Genomic DNA, 21,780 nt, shown 5'->3' with positions numbered 1-21,780 from the left:
ATGAAACCTAAAATTTCATACTTTTAATGTGTTATTGTAAACATTTTTGCATGTATTTGCACATATATACACATTGGCACCTATGCAGGTGCAATTATCTGAAAACACAGACACCCCAGAAAACACAGGGCAGGAAAAAACCCAAAACAAGATATAGATATATGGAGGTACAACAGGACCTAAAAAATGTACTTATTCCAGTACCTGTAAATGTCAGTACAGCTTTTGAGCTAAAGCTTAGAAATTTGTAGTCATTCTTTGACTAGCTAATTTATTTTTTATTAGCAGAAATCTTACCGGAACTGTGATGTGAGAAGGTTTTATCATACAGATACACAAAAGAATTTAAGATTTTAAGTTACATGCAGTTACTAGAGTAAAAACAAACAACCCCCAAAATCAGTAAAACAACTTTTGTAACCACTTATTTTTCTGCTGCCGTAGGTACTGATGATGATGCAACCATATTCATAATTTCAAAGGACCTTAGCACTTAGATACTAGCAGAGTTAGGAGAATAAAAGACTGACCAAATTTTAAAGCACTACTTACTATTTCACATTCCTTACAAGTATGGCCAGCCAATTTTCTTCTTTCTTCTTTTTTTCTAATAACCTCAATATGAGGAAAATCTAACACAGTATTCTTTCTGAAAAACAAAAATATTTTCACATAATAGTAAATTTATTTCTTCTAAAAACTGGAGATTTCCAGACATGTAGAACACAATGGCGGACAGTGTCAAGAAAAAAAAAATTATCAGAAAATACCTGCAAACCCAAATCATACTGCATTTACAGCTGAATGGGACTAGTTTTGTAACTAAACCTGTTCCATGTTCCATGATTTTTTAACTGTAGTATGATCTTTTACATAACCCGATATGTGTGTCTCATTATTATGGCTTTTCATAGTGTGAAAGTAATTACTAGACTAAAATTGCCCAAATATAAATCTTCTGTAGAATATTTATTTTGTCTGAGACACTGTTGTGCTTGCACTGATTTCTGCAAGAGGAACGTATGTTGGCATTTAAGAACAGAAGAGATTCTCTTCAACTTATCTGCTCACAAAACAATAAACATGTTTTTCTCTACAAATAAAACATGCTGAAGTAAAAAAAGCTAACAACTATTTAACTGAAGGGCTTGGTATTCAGACTACCAAAGATGATTATACTGAAAGACGACAGAGGAAGCACTAAGAGGTACAGTTGTTACACATTACTCATTTATTGCCTAGAAAAAGGGGCAAAAATACTACAGAAGGAAAGGTTTTTATTTGTATGAGCAAAAAGCCTATGGATTACTTGTAAACTCATGCATGATTACATGCTCGTAAGAAACAGCATGGATTATAAAATTCTGCATTCAATAAATTATAAAACAATCAGAAGAGGCAATCTCTTCCCTTCAGCAAGTGTGATTCTCAATGTGGGGGTTTTTTTCCCTCCTGCCCCAGCTTTAGTCTAATAATTTTATCTAATTCAGTAGAACTTTTACCTGTGCATTTTCAGCCACTCGTATGTTATGCAGAAACATGTTTATTTTACGGAAGAACAAGTTCCTTATAGAGAGGATATAAAGAACCTTAAAAATGCCTATGCAGAACAAGCTAAATTACCTTTCATCACTTTTGAAATAAGGCTCCACAAAAGCTTTCTGCTTGGCCTTATCTTGTTTATCCTCATGTTCTGTAAATATACATGCAAAACAAAAAATTACGTGTTATATAAGGTTAACAGACTCCCAGAGAAACATCTGTGAAATTATCAGCCAGCTATTAAGAAACACAAAAATGCCATGTACATTCAGCTTGAGACAACAGATTCAAACAGATACTAAAAATACTACAGAACTGATTGAACCAGTGATCAAAAAGCATTTCTGGAGTACAAAGAAAACAGCAGCAAGACAAGTGAAAAAGATAAGCAAAATAGCAAAGGAAAGTTTGCTCAAAATACTGCAAAAATCTTTGACAGAACCTAGGATAAGGAGAAGAAAGGACACAAGTAATCTGCAACCAAATACTGGTGTTTCCTGTGAGCATCACTCTGCTGTACAGCTCCTATGCTAACTTATATCCCATGTAAAATCAATACAAGCTATCAAAATAATTTTCATATTTGTTTATGTTATGTCCTTGCAATGAAAGTTTTCCCATGAATTTATGAAAAATGAACTGATGGTTTATTTGGCATATTTGTTCCTAGAGAACAGAGCTGATTTAAAAATCAACTTTTGTAGTTTAACCAGGCAATAATAAAATAAAGGCAAAAAAAATATATCCTACTCTTTAGTTTCTTGTTTGCTGCTGTCACTCCCTTATCCTGCTCTTCATCATGAAGAGTTTCTTTTTCATCACAAGCAGAAGGACCATCTTCTAGTAGGCAGGATTCATATTCTTCATGGCTTGTCTGATCAAACAAGTCTGTTAAGGTATCATTAATTGTTTTTCCTCCTCCTATTACAAAAAGCATAATGAACATCCAAATCAGTCTCTCAAACATTTAAGTCAAGAAAGCACATTCTGATTGAAAGTATAACAAAAGAACTAAAGTTTACTTCCTGCTCCAGTACAGATTAACTCAACATCAGCTGTGCATTTATTTTTTCTGCAACTTCTCTGTCAATCTTTCAAATGTGGCTAATGCTCATTTATTTTTCATAGAGATACCTGGATCCCATTTCTAAAATTTGATTAATTGCTGAATCACTCTGATGTACCTTTAACCTTAATAATGGATACATTAAATTTTTGTTCTTGTAATTAGGGAGCTATCCAAGCAGAAGGAAGTACTTTCTGTGGGTAAGAGATAAACTACAGAAATGTGATCAAGTTACAACAGCTTAGAAAAACAAAACACCCCATTAAAAGTCACTGCCCTGCAGCCATGATTCACCGCATACCATACATTAAATGTGATATAAACATATCTGGATTTATATTAAATATACTAGTTCTATTTATATGTCATTAGAAATGAAATTAAGTCTTCCCATATAAAGTCTTATATGATTACACAGCAAACTTTCAAAGCTGTTTGTTGTAAGAGTGATTGTTGTAGGTGAGATCAGAACTATTATATGGTTAATTATTTAACTCCAACCACTGTAAAAGCATAGCTACTGGCTCCACCTCAGCACAAATCCTATTGTTTTCTTAATCTAAGGTAAAAAAACCTCAACAACAACCACTGATTCTACTAGGAAACAGACTGATCTTTGTAATCTACAAAAATAGATCAGTGCTTTTTTACTGCAAACCAATTTCTACTATGTATTCATACAGGGAAAGAAATGCCCTTTACTTTTTTTTTTTTTTTTTTTTTTAGGAGGAAAAAGCAAACCAAAGGAAAAGAATAAAAGCCTTACTAGGACTGCTTTCCTGGTTTTGCTCTTGATTCTTCTTTTTTAATAGCACACTTTCACTAACATATGTATAATCCATATCAACAACTTCCTCTCCAACTCTTGACTGAGAACCACCCTAAATAAAAAAAGCAAACACAACAATTGCACTCAGAATTAACTGGTGTAGTCAGTGCCACTGCTGAGTAGCTGAAACACTTTCACAACAGCTACCGACATCTTTTTGGACACTTTCTGTGATTATTTTTTTTTTTGCAGTAATGTCTGCATGATATAGACAAAGTCTAGGTAAAAGAGTAACAAGTTTTGAAATTCAAATGTGAAGCATTTATCTGGTGGATTACACTACTTCACGGGCAAGAAATGCCTTCAAATCTTTCATGTTAAATTCTACAAAGATAAAAAGTAACAATGAAACACACAAAAATTAAAACTCAGTCAAATTAATAATATTTTAAGATAGCCTTTAAATGAGACAAAATGAACAGACTTCAGGAAAATTCTCACAGATCCTAATAACCAACCTGCACCCAAATCAAAGAAAGATAATAGTCATTTTCTGCACATTTTCGTAACATACTTAGAACACTATTTTTTTCTTAAAAGAAACACAAAACAACCCCCAAACACATCAGTTTCATATTGAGTAGCCACCTGACTGAGCTTATCAAACAACTAGACTTCGGAGATGTTTTAGGGTTAACTGTAGCGTACTATGCATAAACAAGCATTTCATGAATGCAAACAAATATCAAATGAGCTGCATGCAGATTTTTGTTAGAAAGTGTGTTTTGTCTGCCCAGAATAAAGTTCATGGTACTACTTTTGTAGGCTTTTTTCAGTATCATAGAACATGCAGACTTGTTATACAAGTTTACCTTTGTATCAATCAGAGTAATATCCATTTTGTACTGTGAAAGGTCAGCTCCTGGTTCTGTGCTCCACTGGAGGTTTTCTAAAGGTTTATCTTTCAGGTCTGGATGCAGAGAACATGAGGGAAAAAAAAGACAGATAATCAGAATAAAATGCTGCCAACTGCATCATATAGTGTGTAAATTATAAGTCAGCTTTCCTTTTATCAAGTCATCTTTGGGTTTAGGGATTGATTTTTCTCAAACCATGCTCATTTGGTATAAATCATATTTTTTCTGAAGAGTTAGAAATAGATGTAAGTTTTTTCTCGTACTCATGGAGCACACCACTCCTTTGTATTTGTATGAGAGATGCAATATATAAAATACTCTCACAAATAAAAATCTCTGTATTGTGTAAATCAGGTAGTATTAATACTGTATAGAAGACACTCATAGAATCATTCAGGCTGGAGAAGACCTTTAAGACATCGAGTCCAACCATTAACCTAGCACTGCCAAGTCCATCACTACACCACGACCCTAAGTACCACATCTACACATCTTTTAAATACCTCTAGAGATGGTGACTCAACCACTTCCCAGGGCAGCCTGTTCCAATGCTTCACCACCCCTTCAGTGAAAAAGTTTTCTTAATAGCCAACCTAAACCTCCCCTGGCACAACTTGAGGCCATTTCCTCTTGTTCTGTTGCTTCTAACTTGGGAAAAGAGACCAACACCCACCTGCCTACAACCTACTTTCAGGGAGTTGTAGAAAGCAGTAAGGTCCCTCCTGCACCTCCTCTTCTCCAGGCTAAGCAACCCCAGTTCCCTCAGCTGTTCCTCCTAAGACTCATGCTCTAGATCCTTCACCAGCTTTGTTGCCCTTCCCTGGACATGCCTCCAGCGCCTCTACATCCATCTTGAAGCGAGTGGCCCAAAATAGATCCCAGTATTTGAGGTGTGGTCTCACCAGTGCAAAGGACAAGGAGACAATCACTAGGGAACCCTGCTGGCCACACTGTTTCAGATATAAGCCAAGATTCTATTGGCTTTCTTGGCCACCTGGGCATGCTGCTGGCTCATACTCAGCCAGCCATCAACCAACACCCCCAGGTCCTTTTCTGCCAGGCAGCTTTCCAGCCAATCTTCCCCAGGCCTGTAGAATTGCACAGGGTTGTCGTGACCCAAGGGCAGGACCCGGCCCTGCTCCTTGTTGAACCTCATACAACTGGCCTTGTCCCATCGGTCCAGCCTGTCCAGATCCCTCTGCAGAGCCTGCCTGCCCTCCGGCAGGTCAACCCTCCCCCACAACTTGGTGTCACCTGCAAACTTACTGAGGGGGCACTCGATCCCCTTGTCCGGATCATCAACAGAGATACTAAACAGCACTGGCCCCAGCACTGAGCCCTGGGGAACACCACTTGTGACCAGTCCCCAGCTGGATGTGACTCCATTCACCACCAGCTGGGCTCGGCCAGCCAGCCAGCTTTTAACCCAGCACAGAGTACACCTGCCCAAGCCATGGGCAGCCAGTTTCCCCAGGAGGATGCTGTGGGAGATGGTGTCAAGGGCTTTACTAAGGTCCAGGGAGACACATCCACAGCCTTTCCCTCATCCGCTAGGTGGGTCATCTTGTCATAGAAGGAGATCAGGTTCATCAAGCAGGACCTGCCTTTCATAACCCCACGCTGGCTGGGCCTGATCCCTCCAGTATCCTGTACATGCCATGTGATGGCACTCAAGAGTATCTGCTCCATAACTTTCCCCAGCACCAAGGTCTGACTGACAGGCCTGTGGCTTCCCAGATCCTACTTCCAGCCCTTCCTGCAGATGGGCATCACATTTGCTAACTTCCAGACAACTGGGTTCTCCCTGTTTAGCCAGGACTGCTGATAAATGATTAATAGTGGTTTGGAGAGCACTTCTGCCAGCTCCCTCAGTACCCTCAGGTGGATTCCACCCAGCCCCATAGACCTGTGCATGTCTAAGTGGCGTAGCAGGTCACTGACCATTTCCCCTTGGATTATGGGAGCTTCATTCTGCTCCCCATCCCTGTCTTCCAGCTCAAGGGGCTGGGTAGCTGCATACCACAGGAACAACTGGTATTACTATTAAAGACGACATTAAGTACCTCAGCCTTTTCCTCCTCCTTCATCACTGTTTCCACACACACCCCACGCCCACATCCAATAAAGAATGGAGATTCTCCTGAGCCCTCCTTTTGTTGCCGATGTATTTATAAAACCACTTTTTGTTGTATTTTATGGCAGTAGCCAGATTAAGTTCCGCTTAGGCTTTGGCCCTTCTAGTTTCCACCCTGCATAACCACCTGACATCCTTGTAGTCCTCCTGAGTTTCCTGCTCCTTGATGACTTGATCCAAAAGTCATAGACTCTCTTTTTTCCCTGAGTTCCAGCCAAAGCTCTCTGTTCAGCCAGGCCAGTAGTCTTCCCTGCCGGCTTGCCTTTTGGCATTTGGGGACCACCTTCTCCTACACCTTCAATATTTCCTTCTTGAAGAATATCCAGCCTTCCTGGACTCCTTTGCCCTTCAGGACTGCCTCCCACAGTCTCGTAAACAGGCCAAAGTCTGCCTTCCAGAAGCCCAAGGTAGCAGTTCTGCTGACTCCCCTCCTTCTCCAAGAATCAAAACCTATCATTTTGTGATCACCATGCTCAAGGCAGCCTCCAACCATCACACCACCCACAAGTCCTTCTCTGTTCACAAACAACAGGTCCAGCAGGGTGGCTTCCCTAGCTGGTTCACTACAGAATTAGATTGGTAAGAATGTGGAAGTCAGGTCTTAAAGTACAAACAAGCACAAAAATATCTGGCTATTGTTCCAGAGATCGCTCTTGATTTATTACTGAAGTAGAGGTTTAGATTCCAAGCTACCTGGCCACACCAACTAATGACAGATTTTTTTAAAATTCATAATGTAAGTATTTCTAAATAAAGTATGCAGTTTAACAGCTCAGCTAAGGACTACAGAAGCAGTGACTCTACAACACCACTTAAATTTTCAGACTGGGATCACTTAACAGGAAAGATGATTAAACTCTTCCTAGGAAAAGTATTTGGCAGCATTTGTTCATCATCATTAAAAGGTACAAATTTCTTTAACAGATCATCAGGAATAATGAAAAATATTAATGAAATGGCTTACCCTTATACTTAAGTACAGTTTTCAAGCATTTGATATTGACAGTTTAAACTCAAACCTCGGAGATTTTATTTCAGTATTTGTTATTCACGCATTGCGGTAAACCATGCTAAATAAACAAGAAAGAACAAAGATTCCTAGCCTGTTGAGTTTACAGTTGAATGCCAATAATATATTATATAGTGGCAAAAGGATGCCAGGAAGATACAGATTGAAAACGTAGGGGGTGATCTTGAGAAATTCTGAACAGAATAGAGCTGAATTAGAAGCAGAACAGAGGAAGTCGTTAAAGTAGGAGAAAAGAAGATATGAAAAATTTTGTTGAACCATAGCACAAGCTGGATGTGGGCAGGGCAGCAATAAAAGGAACATTTCATCAAGTTACCTTGCTCATTTTGCAGTGCTTTATTTTTTGATAGTCTACAAGGGTTTGGTTGAAGTACAGATGCTGGTTCAGACTCTCCATGTCCTGTCCTTGTTTTCTTTCTATTTTGTACATGGCCACTGGCAACCTAACAACATATTGCAATTTTACTATCTCCCAAAACTTATATATAATATTTCAAAGGAGAAGAAAGTCAGAAAAGCATACCTTCACATCATCAAAAAGCTGTTCTATCTCTGCAGAACTTGGAAGTGGTATAATTTTGAAGGGAGAAACTTCTTCTTTCATTTGAATCTGTTTTTTCTTATCTGGGAACGTTTTACCCAGCTTCGCCTCTTGTATATAGGATTTGTCTTGTAAATCTCTGCCAAACAAACAGCTCTCATTGTTGGCATTCTGAATGGATGATGAACCTTCAGGTATGGGCTTCCCTAGCTGTGAAAAAACATCATGCAGAGTCACCTGTTTCAGTCTACTTTTACAGGTCTCCTCACTTCCTTGTTTTTTCTCTTGACAACGAACTCCAGAGAAGCGATCAGACAGGTCCAAGGGCTTATCAACAGTATGCTCTCCATTAACATTCTGAACATCTGATCGAAAGGGTATAGAGTTCTCTTTGTTGAAGGATGTTTTTTCACAGCTAATTGCTTGCTCATCTTCAGTTTTCTTTCTCTTAGCACACCTGCTTTCTAGCTGCTTTTGGTGTACAAGAAGGAAATCACTCTTGATCGCCTCATTTTTAGCTGTGCAAGTGTTTCCAACACACGTTACAGCCTCATTAGCATTCTTTTTCACAACCACTTGCCTATTGATAGAGGCCTGGCTGATAACTGAGTTGACTTCCTTTCCAAGATTCAGTGGTGCAACAAAAGCAACATCTTCAGATTTTGATCTACTTTTATGAGATCTGGAACTGGAAGGATTGTTGAAGAGATTGGTTTTGAGATTAGGCTTCAATCCTGAATCTAAAATACAAGGGGCATGACTTGTACTTGTGGTGTTCTTCATACTGCTAGAAGCTCCAAAAACAGGAGAGGCTACCCGAGAATCCCAGTCAACATGTGGTGGAGTGTTCTGAGATGGATCTGAAAGACTGAATATAATGAGAGATAAGGTATTTTTCTAGTGGACACCAGGGGCTGGGAGGAGAGAAAGGGATGTACAAATACTTAAGCTTTCTATCAGTGATTTGCTTTAAAGCTGTCAAGAGCTGCTAGTATTAACTGAAAACAGAAGGAAAAAAAATAAATTTTTCATCTAGGAATAAGTACTGTTGCACTTAGAGCCATAAAAGGCAAACAAAACACAGACCTTGTCCTTCATTTTAGTGTGAAATTCTGTTCCATATGCAACTGAGAACTGAGGACAGGGACATTGTTGGAGTCTCCTTCGCTGGAGACTTTCAAAACCCACCTGGAGGTGATTCTGTGTAACCTGCTCTAGGAGAACCTGCTTTTAGCAGGGAGTTGGACTAGGTGATCTCCAGAGGTCCCTTCCAACCCTGACCATTCTGTGACTCTGTGATAGAATTAAGCCTACCTAGGAATCTCTTCTACCAAAGGACCCCCCCTACCTTTCAATGCAGTGAAATCGAAGAAAGTGAGAATGGTTGCAATAGTAGTCTATCTAGGTTCTTGTATAGATCTTATAGACATAGATCTCAAATAGCAACAGATTCTCAAAGCTTCTGCAAGTGAAGGAAACTTGTGCAAGCTTCTTTCAGGTAGTCTGTTTTTTACCTGTCATCAATAAAACATACATTTAAGATGACAAATAGGGGCTAAAAAATATTTTCAATTTAGACCACAACATCCTGAGGAGAGTGGAAAGGGCGACAGTCAATTGGTATGACACCTAGTCAGCAGAGAAGTTTTATGATCATTTTCCTACCCCAGCTCCAGGCCCCTGACCTCCAGGTTTATGGGCCTCAGAAGATACCTTGCAATAACAAGAAGTCAGTGAGGGAGGGACTGGACTGTGTACATAGAAAGCCCAAATCAGAAGTCTGAAAATGAAGTCCACAGTTTTTCCATTCAGTTCCTTTGCTTCTAATGTTATTTACGTGAAAGAAGCCTGAATAATATGAAAATATTTATTTCCATTTCTGTACTTCTAAAGCAAACTGCTGGAAGGTTTGAAATTCTACTAAAACTAAAACTTCATATAAGCCTGCTTAAAACAATATTATTATAACCAAGTGAAAACACACCCTAAATCGTTGTCATCATTTCTTGATTCAGAAGCTGGATGTTTTCTTGAGTCTTCAGACTGCATGCTCTCTGGGGCCTGGCTCATAACAGTATTAGTGCAGGGAGGACTTAATACACTCTGGGACTCCTTGCAAGTGGTGAAGGAAAACAAAGAAATGAAGCGTGAGAAGCTCTCAAAATTAAAAATTAGAAATCTGCTAGGTTTGCACATAAATACTCTGAAGATCCAATTCAAACCGAACCATTCAAAACTGAAAAATAATAAAAGAGATGAAATTTAGACTAGCAACTTTAAAGAAATCTTATGGATATTAAAGAATTTCACCATTCAAATGTGCGCACACAAAAAAGCCCAGTGTGCACACTAACCTTTTCACTGTAGCTGCCCATCAAAAATGTGAAATAATCTCACCCGAGTCACCAGTCTCATCACCAAATTATCTTTTATGGTGTCTTAGACTTAATTACTCCACAAACGGAGTTTGGCAGACTCAAGGATTTAGTCCACTGTCTTAGTTAAACTTGGAAGTTTTATACACAGCAGGAACCACACCCCTACCCTCCTCCCGAACCCCCAGACAGGTCAGCACAGTTATATCTCTTCTTGCTAGAGCAATTTTATAATGAGTAAGCAAAAGCAAACCAAAGTGAGCTTACTGGCACTCGGAACACTTTTGCAGAATTTTAATGTAAAAGAGAAAAATCCTGGTTTTGAAAACAACTGGCACAAAAAGGTGGTTATGTAAGAACTCTGGGAATAGTACTTACAGATTCCTCTTGAACAGCCAGTCCAATTGTTTCTGCAACAACTGCAGCCAAGTTAAAAGATGGCTTTGGAACATGATAGCCTCCCATCCTCAGTTTATCTTTATAAGTAGAAAGAAGCTCACAGTAAGTTACATACACATTATAGTATCTTACTCCACTAATACAGATGGTACAAACACAGAACTAAAGATCATGAATTAAAATTGGTACTTATGGAAACAGTTTGACCTGTATCAGATAAAAATTATGTGGTAAGTGGAGAAGGGGGGCAAAAGAAGAATTTTTGATAAAAGAGCAAACTGCTGATATCACAGAAAAATGTTTCCAATTTTAATACACTCCCCAAAATCACAATACAAAGACAAGTAATTGTAAAATTTGCTTTTCAAACTCCCAGTCCAGAACATGAATAGTCTGAGAAAAGCATGTACAACCATGATAAAGTATATTTATAGTAAAATGTCTGCGTTGCGTATTTCTTAGGTGACACAATTATTCTTCCTGTGTTTTCGTTAGGAAAACAAACAGATGAGTTTCCCTTCTTTCAGGACTTCAACACTACTCAGTTTAATGAACTGGGGCAAGGTAATATGATGGGAATGTACAAGAACTACAACCACCACAACCCTGACCTGTACAAAAGATTCCAAAATGCTGATTCTCACAGTCATTTATAGTTAAACACTTCACAGAAAAAAATAGCAAGGACACAAGAAGTTCTTGTCTAAGAACTGTTTACGGAGAAGGACTTAGGAGTTGTACACATTCACAATTGCAAAAAAAGGGAGTAATTAACAGAACTGTTTCTAAACATTACATATTCATGTCAGACAGTAAGTGCAGTTCTTAGAATATTTTATCTCCTGTACAGTTGGAAAATCAGGTGTAAGACAATCGGGTAAGCTGCCTAAACTATATGATATCTGCAGTAAAAGCTGCACTGAGCTTCTATTTCTTGACTCTATGCCCTGATGCTACGCCACTAGATCATGTATCTAGTGGCATGCATACAGACAGAGATTACAAGATAGGCATTTTGGCAGCAATTCTGTGATTAGACACAAAATCCTTTTTCTGGCTCCTTTGTTTAAAGAGATGAAACCTCAGTTTTATAATATTTTTTGTCTTATTTTGAATAGAATTAGAACTAAATCTATTAATACGCTCACTTGGTACAGGGGACAGTTGCTGACCACAGGTATCTGCCACTAGTATCTCTTCTCCATGGTGACTGTTCACTTGTGTGGAATACAGTGGAATTTTTCCAAACTCTAGGAGAAGATGTAGAAACATTTTCATATGGTGAAATTAGGTATCCTGTTGTGATAATTTTGTGTAGATAGACCATGATCCTGATCTTAAAAACACCTGAACATGAGTTTTGATATGTCAATACAGCCAGTAACCTAAGCACATCTGCTTATTTTTATTCTGAGGTATCACTGTGACAAATTATTCACAAGTACTTCACATTAATCCTTTCTCTCACAAGTATGAGCCCAGCCAGTCAGCCATAAAACAATACTGACACATAATTACATCAGTTTCTATACTGACCACATTAAAAGTATGTATTCAGTCTATATTTGACCTGTTAATATGGCAACAAAACTATTAAGGAGTAAACCATCCATAGGAATAATTTTCTGCATCAGCTAAGATAATGAAAAGGTAAAAAAAATCTGAAGCATGACCAACTTTCTGCTATGTAATCCTTTCTATCTGGACACCAACAGCTTTTCATAGCCATTGACTGTGACTGGTATTTACATCATTTCTTAAGTATTACAACTTTGGTTTAATTTAGTAGTTCTATTTTTTAGTCAGAAAATAGAGAAAAGCAGGTATGTTTGAAAAGGAGAAACTGTCCACAGCACTAAAATTACACATGCCAAATTAAGAGCATGAATCACCAGCCCACCCTCTTCACCCCACAGCTGTGCTATTTTTATTCTTGAAAAGAGGCTTTTAGTCAAGACTTATAATATATTAATATATCTAATTATTTAGAATACTTTTTTTTAATTCCACAAGACAAATTAAAATATCAAGAACACCTGGATCATTTATTCTATTTCCTGTGTATTATTAAAATACAAGCATAAAGTCCCTTATTTCATAAAATATTTCTCACAGTTAAAATACATTAGGGCTATTTCTATGACATTACAGAACAAAGTTTGGAAATTGAATGCACACAATACTTCAGGACTTAGACACCAAACAAATACAGTGTATCATAACTAGAAAAAGTAAGATCATGTAGCTGCTAGATATCTATCAAGTTTTAGTAACATTAATTGCAGAATAATTGCTGAATGTGAAAAAACATTTACTTCATTCTCCACTAGGTGGTGACATAGCTACGCACACAACTCAGACCCTAACTTTTTGTTTGCAGTTACAGACGAGATACAGGTGGAAAACTGTTATATTTGCACGTGTATATGGATGAAGAAAAGTAGCAGGCTGAGATAAGCATTGAGCATATAACTGATATAATCGCTACTGCTGAAGACATTTTTTCTCCTGACCCAGGCATTATAGCATAAATGGAAAAAAGCCAAACCAAAAAAACCATAAGACTTCTCTTGCTTTTAGTGTCACCCTTTGCCATCAAACTTCTACATCATCTTTTTCTTTAGCCTTTAAAAATGTATATTTGAAATTAACTTTAAAAACCACAATATTCTTACCACTGTTGCTTTCCACAAGTTCCAAATCTGGGTGCGTATGTTCTGTGTATCGGACATGCCTATTTTCTTTTTTTCTTCTCATACGATTAACCACAGAAAATGAAGAAGTCAGAACTGGAGAATCCAGAATGACTCCTTCTTCCAATTCCATTGCTTGTTGCTTTCGCTCCCTGGAAACCAAATTAGGTGGTCAAATAAAACACCATGTCAACAAGATGAAGAGCTTTTGTTTCAGCAAGCAAGACAATCATATGGCTCAAGAAAGCAACAATTTCGAAAATACAGCCATCTCAATAACATCACAGTGTGTAAAAAGTAATACCAGTACCCAGTTTTTTAGACACATCTTAATAATGAATTCACAATTGCTGCACGAAGCCTAAGAACAGCATACAACCCTAGCTCTCCACATTTGAAGGCAACATTTAACTACTGCACTATGTAAGGCTTCTTCCCTGGAGGAAACTAGGGACTACAGAGTTTCTAGCTTGTTCTCTGAAACATGTGCCACTTGAACGAAAGAATGCTGAAATGGACAGACTAGTGTGTCTCTCCCTGTATGGAAGTCCCTGCATACCCCAAGAATACTAACTGCCTTGAATAGAAAACAAAAGCTTTTGGACAATTTTAGATAGTAACAAACAGCACTATATTCAAGCCAGTCCTCCTCCACAGCACCAGTGTTACCTCTTGTTCACCTCACAAAGGTCTTCAGAGAGGAGTGTAAAAAGCAATGTAAACCATGTAAAACACAAAATTGATTATGAAGTTCACTTTCGCACTGCAACATGCCGTTAAAGCTGACAGCGTCAGTATATAAAAATTAGCATAACAAGTAACTATGTCTTTTCTCTCCAAAAAGCATTAAATCCAGTTCTTTTAACTTAGTAATTGCATTGCTACCTGTCATATGGTGGTAGTAGTGAGAAATGAACAGGCAGTAAAAGAAAAACACAAGGAAATTAACTCAGCCTGCTTGGTCATCTTTCCGCAGTAGCACTTTTCCTTACGACTCTCAAGAGAAAACACAGGACAAAAGATCATTGCCTAACTATAAAAGAGAAGGATTTAAGGATTTGATCTAAGGGAAGAAGAGGAAATATGAATATATTTCTGCTTGCATTGAAATGAACTACAAGATCTTATATAAAAAAACTTAATGCAAAACCGTAGAAAGCTGCCTGGCTCAAGACTAACAGCATTTTTGCAGTTAGGCTTTTTACCCTGGCTAACTTTGAACACGCCAAACACTGGTGCACTGATGAAGCCTTGCTGAATATGGCATTTTGTGATTCCTTTTTTCTAGCACATTTACAAAGAAAGCACCATAACCGGAAAACCGTATCATTTACTAACAATATCTTAAGACACAAATAAAAAAAACCCAGCAAAACAATACATTCATCCAGTTACTTTGCAAGTTTCAGTTAGCTGTTAAGAGTTCTCTGTAAATTTACTGCCACATGTAGCCTTATGACAAATCAGCTTACTATAAATACATTCCACATGCAAACCAAGAATTAAGAAACTGCCATACATACTATACATCATATATATGCAGTAATTTCTGAATCCTGGAAACATTTATCTGACACCCCAGAAAAGGCTTTCACAGAAATTTCCTTTCCATTTCCATCCATAGATAATGAAATTCTAATCTGATAAAGGATCAGATAAATCAACTCTTCTACAACCTCATTGATTTCACCTTTATAGAGGATCCTTAGATAGGTTTTTTTTCTAAAATATTAAACCTTGGTAACAAAATACAGAAGATTGCAAAAATCTAATTTCATGTGATGCACCAGAAACATTACCTTACACAGATCAATATAACATCATGATGTGCAAGTTGTTCATTCTAAAGTAACATGACTACAGTCCAACTGAAACAAAAAAATGCAGTGGCTATATTACAAACAACAGGACCATCCCTGTTAATTACTGTTTATTCACTCAAATCTGCATCCATTTAAATGGCCACCTAACATTCAAAGTGTGTAACTTTGTGTTATATTGGTCACTCTCAACTTTCCTACATAGCAGCCAGAGATTTTCACTGGAAGCTAAACTGCAAGACTGGGGACCAAATTAGTAAATTTGGATGGATGTCTGGTGTCAGGTTTTTTAATGTCACCTCCTACTGTTGTCAGGCTGCATAGGGGAACCATTATTGAGAAGCAATTATACATGAGGAAGCATACAGAAATTTGTTACTACTTTGTATTAAAAAGGAGTACTCCTAGGGTCATGAAACGTATTACTCCAAGAAGATAAAATGCATACAGAAGAAGGGATAATGAAGGTGCAAATGATGGGAGACAAACCAAGAAATACAAAGGAATAGGATCACAGTCATTTTGAACTGAACTCTTTAAGTTGTGTTACTCCTTTACCAAAGTTACTTTATGACAAAGACAAGAAAAAATTACATGCAAAAAAAGCCTCGCATATCAAGTCCACACATCCTGTCCCATTCCCCCTATGCAAGCACACAACTTATTCACAGATCGGCATGAGGGAAGTTTCAGATTGCAGACCATAGCCTAACAAGGAATACTACCTCTGTCTTGCACAGTGCACCACATTCACATATTAACCATGACATTATATGGTACATTCTTGCTATCATATCAGATTACAGTATGACAGTCAATTTGTAGCTCATTATTTTTATGATTTCCTTTCAAAATTTACTATGTTTTTTTTCTTATTAAAGTCAGGAAAATTATCATAATTTTATTTAAAAAAAAAAATATGTATTGCAAGATCCTGGAACTTCTTGAATAGCTGAGAAACTACTTTTCTAAAGTCTTAAGCCAGGTGGAAGGAGTTGGTGAAGAGTCAACAGAGGAATAAAATAATGAGACATAAGGCTTTGCTGTGCACTGTGGCCCAAATAATCTTGAACAATCATGAAGTCAAACAGAATTTCTATGACAAATTCATCTTCTTCTTTCAGTTTTTTTTTTAAAAAAAGATGCACAAAGTTAAAAGAAAGCAAAAATTTTGCACAATACAAACCCGCTATTTTTATATTGTTATAGTGGCAGTAGACTATTTTTTCCACAATCTATTAAAAAAGAAGAAACCCAAGTTTTAAAGATTTAAAATCTGGTATTTATATTCCCAGACATTACTGCTGACGAATGGGGAGGAAGGGGGGAATATGCAAAAATCTTCAAAACTTACTCCAACTCCTTCTGCAATTGCTGGAACTGTTCAGTTATCTTTTTATTTTCATCCTGTAAGTTGTTTTTTTCATTCACTGCAATTTGGGTGGGGGGATGGGGGGCGGGGGGTAAAAAAGAAATCAGTGCACACATGTTAACATCATAACATATCTAATTTTGTCAGGTCCTTTAAGGAAACAGAACTAATTTTAAAACATAATACCATACACCCTCTCTATGGCTTACCAAAACGATTTTTCAAGCTAGTAATTAAAAAAGTTGTAAAATGATATGTTAGAAAAGGTAAAGGAGTCACAATTACTGGATCATAATATCAGCTCTACATAATCATTAACTACTTTCCTCCATGTACATAACAAGTGAGCCCATGTTGTAAAGATGAATGAATTGCTCATACAGCTCCATGGACAAAATTGCTTCCATAGATTGAAGACAGCCTATGAAGTATAAAGTAATTAGAATTTGGTTTTAGCCACTGAAGCAACCAGCTAATTGGGAAGAAGAGCAAAACCCCAATTTCTTAAAAATTGGTTAAATATCTTGGAATTTGAGATACTAGTCAGAAATTTTTTATTTTACTTACTTTCAAATTAATTTTGTCTGTACTTCACACAAGCTTATTGCAACACCTTCAGCCTTTTTTCCACGCTGTCTCAAACTAACAGAATCATAGACTTTTTTAGGTTGGAAGAGACCTTTAAGATCATCAAATTCAACCATCAATGTAGCAACAGCTCCCAACTTTTCTGTTCAGATTAAGGTTTATTTTCTTGTTCTTAATTTTTTGTTGTATATTTTACCTCTGGATTATTCTTAACTGACCTTTTTTGCCCGTTGCAGGAAACACATACATAGATAGTCATATTGACCTCAACCCAAACCCATGGAAGGCTACTGTTGTGTCAGACATTGTTCAAAAAGATTTGTACCCAATACGCCTCACCTTGATTTTTAAGGCTCAGAGCTTTATTTGAAGATTGGGTGTACCCTGTTTGTTGTTAATCATTAAACTCAAGGATTCAGAACATTTTTATATAAATATCCAATATTAAAAGTCCTTGAACAATTGATGTATTAAGCACTGAAAAGCTACTTTTTGTGTCTTTCATTTCTCATATTAAAATCTCACTGAACATCTGCTTGTTCTTGATGCAGCAAGACAACTAAATGATATAATACTTAGTTAATGGTAAAGATACCACCAACATTTTTAAATCCTGTCCTGTATTATTTAGCACTTTATACAACCAATCTTCCCAAACTCTGTGAAGAGATTTGTTGTGTCGGGCCCTCATGTCGCCTAGAACAGTTTATTTTTTCCTGCCCCATATATACTATTTCCTGATTTCAAAATGAGCTGGCTATAAACTGCCTGGTATAAAGCGATTCCTTTATGCCTTCAGAGGGTTATGTGAAGGTTTTGGGTTTACTGCTGTTAAACTCCCAAGACCAGCTACAGGACACAAACTAAACCCAGGAAGCTTCTGTTTGAACCTGCTCCTTTGTGATCACCAGTTACTTCTGAAGTCAGGGTTTCCTTAGGAAAGCTGGCAGTCCTTCTATGTCTTAGCTGTAGGAATAAACAGAAGCAGCCACATTTTATCTAAAGTAGCTAGTTTACACTGCAAGATTTTACACATCAGTTCACTTTTAGTATCAGCACTACAATCTAAGAAGGTGGGTCAAATGACTAGTAATGGGTATGTTACACATTTTCAGAACGTAGAGTTAAGTATCCCCTTGACTGAACTTCTTGGGCTTACTAAACACACCATACAAAAATTATATCAAGTTACAGGAATTCATGAAGAACTAGTTTACAAAATAGTATGTTTTCTCTTCAGACTTGTGGGTAAAAACTCACTAAGCTCAGTGATAAGTTTAAGATTCTGCTGCCGGATATTTTCAAACTCTTGCTGTTTCTTTCTCATATGTTCTTCGGTTACAGCACAACGATCACATAATCCCGCTCTTAATCTACAATAAAAGCAAGAAAAAAAAAAGTCCCTCTTAAGAAAATATTGCCATATGTGAAGCAGATACCCACACTTGACTGGCCTTTTGAACAATGAAAAACAGAAAATTTCTTGACAACCACACAGACCATTAAGTACTGTTGTTTTCTATGTGGACATAGTAGTATTTTGAGACTTCTGAACTATCTAATACTACATATACTAACATTTGCATATATGACTGTAGGTATTGGATACTTCTAAAGCAACATGCATTACTTAATTAATTGTTTATTAAATAAAGCGGAGCATTCTACTACACCTTGCTAGTGAAAGCCTTTGTGAGGTGTCCTACTAATAATCCTGTCAAATGTAAATTACCATTCATTATAAATTCAGTTCATACAAGCAAATGCAAACAAGCAAATCATTTCAGTAAATATATTATGACTTCATTTAAGATGGATATATCACTGTCATTAAGCAAAGTAATCAAATAAAAAGTACAAACAGCAAATTCACTCTAACAAATATCAAGCAAGTGTGAAATCCTTTATCTAGACATCGGTAACTAGAAGTGGCTCCAAAAGTCCATGTGAGGCATTACCTCCACTGCCTCCAATTGTTTAGATCAGCTGTTTAAAGCACATCTATCAGAAAAGGACTTGTTACAATTACTCCATCTTACTTGACACATTCATTTGTGCAGTGTAACGTGTATCCGTTTTACAGGTGACAAGTGTATTTATTTCTGGTACACAACAAAAAGCTAACAGTATTACCAAAGTAAAAACCAGACACTCTTTTGCCTGCTAAATAAGCGACCAATTAATAAAGAGTTCTGCATTGCTGTTGTTAGCACATGAAGAATTAAAAAAAAACAAAAACAACAAAAACCAAACCACCGCCAGCACCACAAACCCTCCAACCAAACAAAACATCTAACTTCCCAATTCCACAGTTGAATATTGGAAGTAAAAACCATCTTGGTTTATGGGTATTTTAATATTGTGGAATTATAGAAAAAGTAAAATACTGAAATGTCTCTTCATTCTAGTTTATCTAACTAACTGTATAATAAACACAGAATTATCAAGCCCATGTATTAAACCACGTTAAATGATCCTTTTGTTTTCTACAGTCCGAGTACTTCATCTGCTAAGGGATTAGGAAAGTCCATTCGCTCTGTAAATGTCTTTCTGCCTGTGTGTTGTGGAAGTTTATTATGTGCAGTTACAAGGTTATCCCTAATGCCTTTCACAGAGAAACGAGAGTTGAAAGCAAAATTTGAGGATCACAGCTCTAAAATTTGAGATTACACAAGAATGTGGGAGAATAATGTACTATGTAATGATCTCTGTTCTCAAGAAAGCTTCTGAGAGACTATTAGTAGCAAATTTAACATACACTTTACAAAACAGGTATCATTTTAAGTAGTGCACTGTAATTTCATGTCTATTGGTTTTAGTTTGATATATCAGATTAAACAGCAAGAAATAAGGGAAAGGTGATCAGAATGTCTAAGTCCAAAAGAAGGCAAAAGACAAAGCCTGCAGGTTAAAGAGACAACTGGTAGAAGACCCCCTCAAATATGGAAGATTTCTAGTAAGTTATTTCATGAGTTTCAAAGTATATTATATAATTTACCCTTGGGTTTTGTACTTGTACTACATATCAATTGATATCAAAATTACCTCCACAAAACTGGATGTGAAAGAACGTGTTTTAAAATGGCTGTCTGCCCCCCAATCTCATCTATTTAACTTCTATTTATCTTAACTGAACCAAGTAAGCTAAGCACTTCAAAAATAACAAAAATTTAATTCAGTCGGAAGAATCTAAATTCTATGCTTTTCTTTAAAACACACTATTTAGATTGTATTAGAAAAGGACTGTTTACTCGGAAAAGAAAAAAAAAAAATCACAACTTGCGAAGTATCCAGAGCTACTCTAAGAGCAAAACACAACAAACCCAAAAGCTACAAGATACTACACCTGTCTTCTAAAACCTTGATAGTGTCATGAAGAGCTTTTTGCTGTTCTCTGAGCTGTTGGTTCTTGGTATAAAACTCTTCAAGCCTCTCTGCATCCCTAAAATCACATAGAGAAAACAATTAGTTCTAGCTTTAAATTGCAGTTATTAGTCTTTCAATAGAGAATTCTTTCTGTCATTTTCTTGGGAAATGCAATTAGCAGCAGCACAAATATGAAGTTGAAGATAAATGAAGCAAGCGTTTCTGATGAACATTTTTAGAAATGTCTGAGTTAGAAGCTAGCTGCTCCTTTCCTAACTCATATCACACTTTTCAGCTGCATACACAACATACAAAACAGTTAAATGGTCCCTCATGCTATTACATGTAAGACTTGTACTTTCACTTAGAGATGACAAAGTATTCCAATCCTGTTACCTCAGCTCATTAACCAAGTACAGCCAGGCCATGGCAAAATTTGAAATCTGACAAAAGCAGTCTGTATTTTTATGATGTTTATGCTATAAAAAGTTTTTAAAAAAATCACTTCATTCTCAATTTATGTAACTTACCGAAGGTCTAAAATACCAAGTTTTAAAGTATTTTGTCAAGCTACCTTTAAATCATTCTAAGACATTAAGTATTTGTAAAAAAAAAAAACAAACCCTCAATAAAATTTAAATACACTAATACTCCATTCCTCTCATCTAAACTCTGTAAAATGTCATATTAAGATGGTAAAACTGCAGAAGGAACTAGGTTTTTTTGGGGAGGCTGTTTTGTTTGATAGTTTATTGGTTTTGAGGTTTTTTCTTCCAGAATTCCACTACACCTGATAAACATGACAGATGGTTTTGGCTATGAAGGCACTCTACATAATGAACCGTCTCTGACCTAGCATTTACAAGTCATTAGCTCCAATGCTGAAGTGGGATACAAAATAAGGTGCTCATTGTCAGCTGATTACCAAGTCTGAAATACTAAACCTCAGGTATTCAGATGCACCAAGGAGAACAAGACCTCCTATGTAAGAGTACTGTATCTACAATGTAGTAATTGTAGAAAGATTCCAAACAATAATTAAACCATTCGATATGTGTTCAGTCACATCACCGATAATATTAATCATCTAGAAAATTAACCAATCAATTTAAGATTTCAAAATGTGGAAGCAACTCATGATACACCAGCTTAAGTTAACAGTAACAGC

The 21,780-nt window shown here is 36.8% G+C and overlaps 1 protein-coding gene and 1 long non-coding RNA gene across 4 annotated transcripts in view; one reads left to right on the top strand and one right to left on the bottom strand.

Annotated features, from left to right (window-relative positions):
• The window catches only part of LOC121084934, a 41,224-nt gene extending 23,512 nt beyond the window's left edge, over positions 1-17,712 (top strand). Inside the window, exon 3 of the long non-coding RNA XR_005826903.1 lies at positions 17,483-17,712. This is a non-coding gene — a long non-coding RNA (uncharacterized LOC121084934). The remainder of the gene's footprint in view (positions 1-17,482) is intronic.
• Positions 1-21,780, bottom strand: part of RBBP8 (RB binding protein 8, endonuclease) — a 45,461-nt gene that overhangs the window by 6,921 nt on the left and 16,760 nt on the right. For all 3 annotated transcript variants that reach the window (XM_040587034.1, XM_040587033.1, XM_040587032.1), the window contains exons 4-17: positions 20,593-20,688; positions 18,507-18,619; positions 16,641-16,716; positions 13,449-13,618; positions 11,922-12,023; positions 10,753-10,850; positions 9,984-10,111; positions 7,982-8,867; positions 7,775-7,901; positions 4,250-4,347; positions 3,375-3,489; positions 2,293-2,463; positions 1,624-1,693; positions 553-649 (exon numbers count right to left, since the gene is read on the bottom strand). In XM_040587034.1, coding sequence (XP_040442968.1) covers positions 553-649; positions 1,624-1,693; positions 2,293-2,463; positions 3,375-3,489; positions 4,250-4,347; positions 7,775-7,901; positions 7,982-8,867; positions 9,984-10,111; positions 10,753-10,850; positions 11,922-12,023; positions 13,449-13,618; positions 16,641-16,716; positions 18,507-18,619; positions 20,593-20,688 — 2,347 coding nt within the window. The remainder of the gene's footprint in view (positions 1-552; positions 650-1,623; positions 1,694-2,292; positions 2,464-3,374; positions 3,490-4,249; positions 4,348-7,774; positions 7,902-7,981; positions 8,868-9,983; positions 10,112-10,752; positions 10,851-11,921; positions 12,024-13,448; positions 13,619-16,640; positions 16,717-18,506; positions 18,620-20,592; positions 20,689-21,780) is intronic.

Source organism: Falco naumanni, chromosome 3, assembly GCF_017639655.2.
Source record: "Falco naumanni isolate bFalNau1 chromosome 3, bFalNau1.pat, whole genome shotgun sequence".
In the NCBI taxonomy this organism is placed as follows: domain Eukaryota; kingdom Metazoa; phylum Chordata; class Aves; order Falconiformes; family Falconidae; genus Falco; species Falco naumanni.
This window is presented reverse-complemented; position numbering and strand designations above follow the sequence as displayed.